This window comes from Mus musculus, chromosome 12 (genome assembly GCF_000001635.26).
Source record: "Mus musculus strain C57BL/6J chromosome 12, GRCm38.p6 C57BL/6J".
NCBI classification, from domain to species: Eukaryota; Metazoa; Chordata; class Mammalia; order Rodentia; family Muridae; genus Mus; species Mus musculus.
Genome location: NC_000078.6, coordinates 12,935,862 through 12,944,525, shown reverse-complemented (window position 1 = coordinate 12,944,525; position 8,664 = coordinate 12,935,862). Strand labels below are relative to the sequence as shown.

Sequence of the window (8,664 nt, the reverse complement as noted above, 5' to 3'; positions counted from 1 at the left end):
TTTTCTAGTGTAGGTGAGGTCCATGAAGCTGTTGTCCTGGTCCACATTGGGTCTTAAGATGTGAACAAAGTCTTGGTTTCGAAGACCACCAAAGACTCCTTTCATTTGTGTGTGTGCCCCTTGGAATCGTGAAGTGAGTGCGTCAACATTTATTTGTAAGAAGAATAGTTGGGTTTCTGGGCAAATCCACCAAGAATGGGCATTAGGTAATTTTTCTCTATGCACAGCCTTTTATCTTTCCACCTGCCAATGAAGGTACCAATAAATACTTTCTGACTTTTATCATTCTGCTAACCTTCAGATTCAGACTTGCTGGTAATTTCAGTAATTGCTGGTTTGCATTAAGAGCCGGAGATTAGAGATTAAGGTCCAAGGAAGATAAACGATTTGCTCAGAGGCATATAGAGCAAGTAACCAGGTCACCTTCTCTCTGTCCCCTCTTTTCTGAAACATCTTATCTTTTAGCAGAGTGAAGAGCACAGGTGTGGAGAGAGAACTTTATCCATAACTAACCAGGCCATCTTAGCCGACTTTCCCAGTCCCCTGCTGCTTGAGGGAGTTCTAGTAGGCTGGTCAAAGTGTCCTTTACGTGTCCGCTGCTGAAGTTCTGAGGAAGATTCTAGAAGCCAGATGTGGTGGCACAGACCTGTAGTCCCAGAGTTTGGGTAATGGCAAGAGGATCAATTCAAGGTCATCCTCCTCAATAAAAATAGAGTTCAAGGTCATCTTGGACTATATGAGACCTCGGCTCAAAAAACAAACAGAAACACCTCTCCTCCCCCCCCCCCCAAAGCAACAACAAAAAGAAAAGGTTCTGGGAGCCACACCTATCTCTCCCCCACTGTGCCACTAATAAACAAAACTAACCTGCCAGATCTGGCTGTCTAAAAGGGTTCCTTTCAATGGAGCCTACCTCCAGCGGCATCCAGGAACACTTACCATACAGCCCCTGCTGTGTATGTATAATTACAATCTGAGGCAAAGTTTTCAGAGAGCCAGCATCTTGAGGGAGAATTCAGCGGGAGGTCTCGGTTTGGAAGAGGCCAGGGGTGTGAAAATGAGGGTGTTAAAGGCTTTTGCAAAGGTAATGGGTTTTACATATGTGAGCCCAATAAGAAAGGCCTTGGAAGGGTGGCTCACCCTCATTCACGGCTACTTCCTAGAACCTGCCGCAGTCCCCAGAATTATGTAGGCATTCGGGGACAGATGGGAAGACTTTCACACATGCTAATACACATTTTGACCTTGACTCTCTAGGCATTCTCTTCTTCCTCGCTGGAGGTGAATGAGGGGTGTCATTTTCAATTTAGAGGGAAATGGAGACGCTTCCCCACAAACAAGCTTAAGGGTTTAAGGATAAATCCCACCCTACTGAGAATGTGTGTTGAAAAAGGGCTTCACCCAGGGACCCAGGTTACTCCTGGAAAGTTTTGTGGGGCAAGAGCATTTATTTTTAGCCCCACATTTAGGAAACAAACCTTTTAGCATGCTTGCCTAGACAGAAGTGAGACGCTGTGGGATGGGGAGGGAGGGAAATGTGCCCACGGCTGTGAGGAAAGAATACACGCACCCTGCTCTAGTCTAAATAAGATGTCGCGCTCTCTCTGTTCACGCCAGCTCGTAAGTGAGGCAAATGGGACACAAAGAGGCCAAATTAATGATGGCTTTCCTTGATGTCACCATCCGTAGGAACTCGAGGTATACAGAGCAGTCAGTGATTTGGGCAAGGAAAGCAGCGGTCCGTAATTCAACCCTGGCTTCGGAAAGGCTTTTGTTGGGAACGGTGGGCGCGACTTCAGGGGACGTCCCTCCACGCGTTTCACAATCCCTTCCGCGGTAGCAAGGATTCGCTAATTGTCTCGCGGGGGTGGCCCCACTCGGGCTCCGAGGCTGGGCGGTGCGGCTCCGCTTTCTGCTTGGTCTCCGCGAGGTGTCGCCTTCGGCCGAAGAAAGCGGTAAGGCGCCACCCTCGTAGCCCGCACTTATTTATTTTCAAACAAGGGGGGCGCCCCTTCCTTTCAATTTGAAACTAGAAACCTCCTGCGGTCTGTTTCTACGTGGGCGCGTCCTCGGCCTCCCATTTTGCACTCCTGTGTCGCCTTCCTTCGAGATCACACACGAACAGCCCCTCGACCAGGCCTTGTTCCACTTTAGCCTGGAGCTCATCTTTCACACAAACATACACTCGCGCGCAGTCCACGCAGGGACTGGGCTAGAAACCTCTTTTCCCATTCCCAGAACACACCCAGCGACCTTTAAAAAAAAAAAAACACGGAGTGCAGCGGGTGCAAGCCAGGGGGTCCAAAAGGGAGGGGGAAGCACTCCTCGGGTTTCCCAGCTTTGCTGCTTGCAGTCTGAAAAACGAGAGGGGGGAGGGGGAGAGAGGGAGGGACGGAGGGGGAGAGGAGAGGAGGGGAGGAGGGGGAGAGGAGAAGAGGGGAGGAGGGAAGGGAGAGAGAGAGAGAGAGAGAGAGAGAGTCGGAAAAAAAGAGAAAAGCAAATGGCTTTTGGCGCGAAAGGCTTTGGCGCCTCCCCTGATTTTTATGGAAATCAAGAGGGCGGGGAAAAGCCTCTTGCCTCTGCCTTTCTCCCTCCCCCTCGTCTGCGCCACAGCCCCCTTCTCTCCCCGCCCCCCGGGTGTGTCAGATTTTTTCAGTTAATAATATCCCCCGAGCTTCAAAGCGCAGCCAGTGACAGTCATCTGTCTGGACGCGCTGGGTGGATGCGGGGGGCTCCTGGGAACTGGGTTGGAGCCGAACGAGCGCTAGCCAGGCGTAAGCGCGCACACACTGCAGCCGCCGGAGGACAACCCCCTCCCGCCGCCGCTCCCTCAGCCCACCCGGAGACCCCAGCCCCGAGTCGCCTCCGGATCCCCGGCAGTCTGCGGGAGGTAAGAAGCGGTACTTGCGAAGCTTCGAGCGCCCGGGGAACGGCGGAGCGCTGCGGCTAGGCAAGCCCCTGGACGCGGCTCCGCACCCTGCACCCAAATATGCCGGGCTTTTCTGGGGGAGGGGGTAAGGGGGCAACACACCGCGTCTGCTTCCGAAACAAAACCATCTGGGTTTTTTGTTTTTTTTTTTTTCCTGAAAAGCCTATTCAGCACCCGAAGGCACCCTGGCTGGAAGAGACCCGCCCTAATCCCTTTTACAGCCCTGGCCCAGGCAGAGAAATAGCTTTAGCGAAAAGAAATTCGCCCGGCTCCACAAGATTTGTCTGAGTGTGAGGTGACTGGGAACCGGTGCGTCCCCACCCCAAGCTGGGGTTCTCCAAAAGGTGCCGCGGGGAAAGAAGGAAAAGGGGTTAGGCGAAGCTAGGTGCCTGAGTGATAATGTAGGTCACGGCTGCTCCGGCTTAGGAGACGCGATTCTCGCCGGCGACCCTGCACCATTCCTAGGGATGGGGTTCAGCCTTTCCCCCCGCCTGTTGAAGAGGTTGAGGTCTCTGAAGGAAGGGGAATGGAAAGGGTATAGGTATAGGCAGCGATGAGTACCAAGGGTATCTGCCAAGATTGAGGCTCTAGGTCTAGGTGGAGAGGGTTGTATGTAATTGCCTGTTGTTGGTCTGACTGGAGAAAGGCCCTTAATAATTAATAAAGTTTCCTGAACCCCGTTAGCGTTTGCGCTCCCGTGATCGCATTTCTGCAAAAGGGGAATGAAAGGTACTTCAATCCCATGCCTGGTAGCTGGGCTAGAGAGCAAGGACTTCCTTTAAGCAACTAGTGCAAGTGGGGTAGTCGCGCTAGTAAGAGCTGAGATCTGCAGCTTGAACAGCCCCCCTCCCCCAGGCAGTGCCTTGTGTGAATGAAACGGCAGTTTCCAAAGTTGCAGAGAGCCACACCACCCCCTGCATCTGCAAGCCCCCTCCCACTCCCAGTCTTAGACAGCTTGTACACAAAAGGAGGGAGTAGGGGAGACGCTCAACTTTCTCCCACCTTCCAGAGCTGTGGGGAGCTTGCAGAAGAGATTGGGGGCTCCCACTGCCTGTCCCCACCAACCCACCCCTTTGGCTCATTCTCTCTTGGTTTGCCTATTGGTTGTAGAGTTGGAGGTTGGCGCGACTCTGCTGCTCTCCACGGGAAGGAAGCACTCCCCCATATTAAAAAGAGCGGAGATATTAAAAGAGAGGCGAACCCATGCCCAGCTGCACCGCGTCCACCATGCCGGGGATGATCTGCAAGAACCCAGACCTCGAGTTTGACTCACTGCAGCCCTGCTTCTACCCGGACGAAGATGACTTCTACTTCGGCGGTCCCGACTCGACCCCACCGGGGGAGGACATCTGGAAGAAGTTTGAGCTGCTGCCCACGCCCCCGTTGTCGCCCAGCCGCGCCTTCCCAGAGCACAGCCCGGAGCCTTCGAATTGGGCTACGGAGATGCTGCTGCCGGAGGCCGACCTGTGGGGCAACCCGGCCGAGGAGGATGCGTTCGGTCTCGGGGGCCTGGGTGGCCTCACTCCTAATCCGGTCATCCTTCAGGACTGCATGTGGAGCGGCTTCTCTGCCCGCGAGAAGCTAGAGCGCGCAGTGAACGAAAAACTACAGCACGGCCACGGGCCCCCGGGCGTCAGCTCAGCCTGCTCGGCTCCCGGAGTGGGTGCCAGCAGCCCCGGGGGCCGTGCCCTTGGTGGGTCGTCGAGTGCTAGCCACACCGGGGCCACCCTGCCTACCGACCTCTCCCACCCGGCTGCCGAATGTGTGGACCCCGCCGTGGTCTTCCCCTTCCCGGTGAACAAGCGAGAGTCGGCGTCGGTGCCCGCTGCCCCCACTAGCGCCCCGGCGACCAGCGCTGCGGTCACTAGTGTGTCTGTTCCAGCTACTGCCCCGGTGGCTGCTCCTGCTCGTGCAGGCGGCCGTCCTGCCAGCAGTGGGGAGGCCAAGGCCCTCAGCACCTCCGGAGAGGATACCTTGAGCGACTCAGGTAAAGCCTAGAGTAGAGTTCTTGCTAGCTCCTTACGGACTGGGAAGGTGGGGGTGCTGCGTTCCCTTTGTTATCATAGATTTGTGCGGGTGATTCTCTTCTGTTCACCAGCCTCCCGGGACAGAAGAGGCTGGAAACACCAGCTACACCTTCTCTTAAATTTGCCATCCCCTTTTTCGCGAATCCTTGCGGTAGGCATGCCCTCACTGTGGCAAAAGTTGGTGGCCAGCTCAGTCAGTCTGTGGAGTCCAAAAAACTACCTGTACAGAAATCTGTTAGTCCGTTGGAAAGGAACCTTTAAGCCAGGTCAAGGAAGGGAAAAGACTCCCTGCAAGACGAGGGCTGCACAATCCCACTTGCAAAAGTTAAGAGAATGCCTGGCAATTCCTCCCTCCCCTCCCCTAGGACTCTGAGCCCTCCGTGGGTGGTGGGCTGTTTGCGTTTGGTGCGTGGCCAGCAGGCGGCGTTGTGTCTGACGCAAGACAGGCAGGATCAAAAAGACTGGGGGTGATGGGGGCACCCCCTCCCTCCAGTTCAGCAGCTGGCAGCAAGTGCATTAGTGGTTGTGTACGTTTTCAGAGAGCCTCTTTCCGGTTTTGATTGAGTACTAGTCCCGTTGTGTTTCCTAGCTGGAATTTCTGACCTAATTGAGCTGAGTTGTGTTCCATAACCCATTGCCCTTGAAGGTTGAGGGCGGGTCCCTACCACTGCCGCTCCTAAGGAATGCACGCACCCTTAGGATTCATTGGTTCTATTGTAAGCCTTTATCTGCGCTGTCCTCGGAAAGAAAGGGTTAAAAAGAAGAAGAAAGCTTTTTTTTTCCATGGGGCTGTGAAAGTACCTACCACACTTTACCCAAATCCAGTCTGCCCTTGTCCTTCGAGCTGTAGGTCCAGCCCCCCTATTAGACCTTGGAAGCCAGTGTTTTCAAAATGCCAAAGAATAAAAAGTCTAAATTTCCTCCTGGGCTGTGGAGGGATCGCTCTAAGGCTCCTGGGAGGAAACTTGGTGATAAGCCTGCACTTTGAAAGGGCTCTGTCCCTTTAATGTCTGTGCCTTGACAGCTTTCTGTTAGGAAGCAGTTCCTTCCAACAGCTGTCTTCTTGGCTGAAAACCAAAACACTGGCTTAAAGGGACCTACCGGCTGGAGCAGCCTAACATTTCAGCCTTAGAAGAAGAAACCTCACAATTGTTCCGCTTTCCGGTCCTCCCTAGATTAAGCAGACGATGTGTTTTGGTTTTCGTGCTTGCTTTTATTTTCTTCTTTTAAGCCATAATTTTCTCTCCTAGCCTGGCAGTAAACGAAGTCAGAATGAATACACATAGGACGATACAGGCTTTTTTTTTTTTTTTTCTCGTGCACCGCCCCCTTTGGGACTCTGAGCTACTGTGGATTAGAGCTTTATAATTGAGATCTGATCTCTGCCTAGATGAAAAACTGCTTACTCCGTACAACGCATGTTCGCACCAGGAAAGGTTGTTGTCGTAGTGAATGAGATTGTCCTAGAGTTTTAAGGATGGCAGAATCAAACCCAGCCATGGGTTTTACCAAAGGAGGAGCCTCCGGTCTGAAGGGCGGCTGTGGAAGTGTGTATAAGTAAATCCATGGGGCAGACTGGCTGGTGATTATGCTAAAAGCCCCTATTACCGAGCATCTGTCGCCAAGTCTACATAGTGTCTGCCAAACTCAAACACTGTGGTTATTACCCCCATTGAATAGCTGAGGACACTGAAGAGTTTTTCCAGGATCATGCCGACAACGGCTCGTTCTGACTCCAGTTGGGTTCCTCGAGTTTCTGCCACATCCTCAAGTTTGTCACCAGGGGTTGAATCCTGGGCCCTTCCACATCAGACAAGTGCCCTGCTGGCCCCACACCACCCAGGGAAGGAAAGGGGTGGGGCGTACCTCTTGTCCGCGTTGTGATCAGCAAACCTAGCTGACTTAAATAACAAGTGTATGTTAATCGCACAATTAACCAGAAACTATTTTTCCCCTCAGATGATGAGGATGACGAGGAGGAAGATGAAGAGGAGGAAATCGATGTGGTCACCGTAGAGAAGAGACGTTCCTCCTCTAACAACAAGGCGGTAACCACTTTCACGATCACTGTGCGTCCCAAGACCTCCGCTCTGGGCCTGGGGCGAGCACAGCCTGGCGAGCTGATCCTCAAGCGCTGTGTTCCCATCCATCAGCAGCACAACTATGCTGCACCCTCACCCTACGTGGAGAGCGAGGACGCGCCCCCGCAGAAAAAGATCAAGAGCGAGGCTTCTCCACGCCCCCTCAAAAGTGTTGTTCCAGCAAAAGCGAAGAGCCTGAGCCCCCGAAACTCAGACTCGGAGGACAGCGAGCGCCGCCGCAACCACAACATCCTGGAGCGTCAACGCCGGAACGACCTGCGCTCCAGCTTCCTGACGCTCAGGGACCATGTGCCTGAGCTGGTGAAGAACGAGAAGGCCGCCAAGGTGGTCATCTTGAAAAAGGCCACCGAGTACGTGCACGCCCTACAGGCCAACGAGCACCAGCTCCTGCTGGAAAAGGAGAAACTGCAGGCGAGGCAGCAGCAGTTGCTAAAGAAGATCGAACACGCTCGGACTTGCTAAACGTTTCCCACACGGACAGTCACTGCCACTTTGCACATTTTGATTTTTTTTTTTTTTTAAACAAACATTGTGTTGACATTAAGAATGTTGGTTTACTTTCAAATTGGTCCCCTGTCGAGTCTGGATCTGGGTAGGGGGCAGGACACGGGGTTCTGCCATGACCTTGGAAAAAAAACTGACTTATGGGATGCTGGGTGGCTTGTTTTCCTCCTCCATATCACCTGGTGACAGCCGTGGAAGTTCGGGACACTAAGGAGCTTCAGGAGGCTGTGAAGTCACCTTGTTCCGGTCCAAGATTCCAAACAGAGTCATTCCTTCTTTTTACAATGGTGCTTAAGTTCCAGCAAATGCCACAGAAGGGGGGGTTGCCATTTGATGCCCCTGGGAACACTTGTGTAAATACCATTGATACACCCGCCTTTTGTATACGTCCTGGGTAATGAGAGGTGGCTCTTGCGGCCAGTATTAGACTGGAAGTTCACACCTAAGTACTGTAAGAATACCTCAATGTTTGAGGGGCATGTTTTGTATACAAATATATTGTTAATCTGTTATGTACTGTACTAATTCCTACACGGCCTGTATACTTTAGTATGACGCTGATACATAACTAAATTTGATACTTATATTTTCGTATGAAAATGAGTTGTGGAAGTTTTGAGTAGATATTACTTTATCACTTTTTGAACTAAGAAACTTTTGTAAAGAAATTTTACTATATATATATATTCCTTTTTTTCCTAGCCTGTTTCTTCCTTGTTTACTGTATTTGTTCATGTTTGGTGCATAGAACTGGGTAAAATGGCAAAGTTCTGTGTTTAATTTCTTCAAAATGTATATATTTAGTGCTGCACCTTAGAGCACTTTGAAATACCTCATGTTTATGAAAATAAATAGCAATTAAATGATGCAAGGCGATGTTTTCCTTCCTAGCTTGGCTGCAGTCTCTGCACACAGTCCATTCCTTACCCGGACTTTTAACATTGTGGAATCCTGGTTAGGGAGGGTACTTGTAGAGGGATAAATGGGTTTGTGAATTCCACAGATTAGAACCAACTACTTTCAATAGGCAATCAATGGGTGTTAAAGCTCTTTCAAATATTTTGTTTTGGGTGTGAGTGTGCCCACAATGTCACATCCCCTG

The 8,664-nt window shown here is 51.8% G+C and overlaps 1 protein-coding gene across 1 annotated transcript, besides 2 other annotated features; it reads left to right on the top strand.

Annotated features, from left to right (window-relative positions):
• Positions 1,891–1,919: an enhancer, noted in NCBI's record as "m2b fragment". NCBI's record gives its function as "moderate activity enhancer in undifferentiated mouse ES cells" and the evidence as "EXISTENCE:reporter gene assay evidence [ECO:0000049][PMID:17784790]".
• Positions 1,903–1,909: a nucleotide motif, noted in NCBI's record as "nucleotide motif; motif 2b". NCBI's record gives the evidence for it as "EXISTENCE:sequence alignment evidence [ECO:0000200][PMID:17784790]".
• Mycn (v-myc avian myelocytomatosis viral related oncogene, neuroblastoma derived) lies at positions 2,690–8,433 on the top strand. Its single transcript, NM_008709.3, has 3 exons — positions 2,690–2,890; positions 4,040–4,916; positions 6,916–8,433. The coding sequence occupies exons 2-3, from the start codon at positions 4,133–4,135 to the stop codon at positions 7,518–7,520; spliced, it is 1,389 nt and encodes a 462-aa protein (NP_032735.3). The 5' UTR covers positions 2,690–2,890; positions 4,040–4,132; the 3' UTR covers positions 7,521–8,433.
• Positions 8,434–8,664: the final 231 nt, after the last annotated feature.

Coding starts and splice junctions, on each gene's coding strand:
- Mycn (NM_008709.3), top strand. CDS start 4,133: ATGCCCAGCTGCACCGCGTCCACCATGCCGGGGATGATCTGCAAGAAC. Junction 4,917..6,915: donor GGATACCTTGAGCGACTCAG/GTAAAGCCTAGA, acceptor TTTTCCCCTCAG/ATGATGAGGATGACGAGGAG.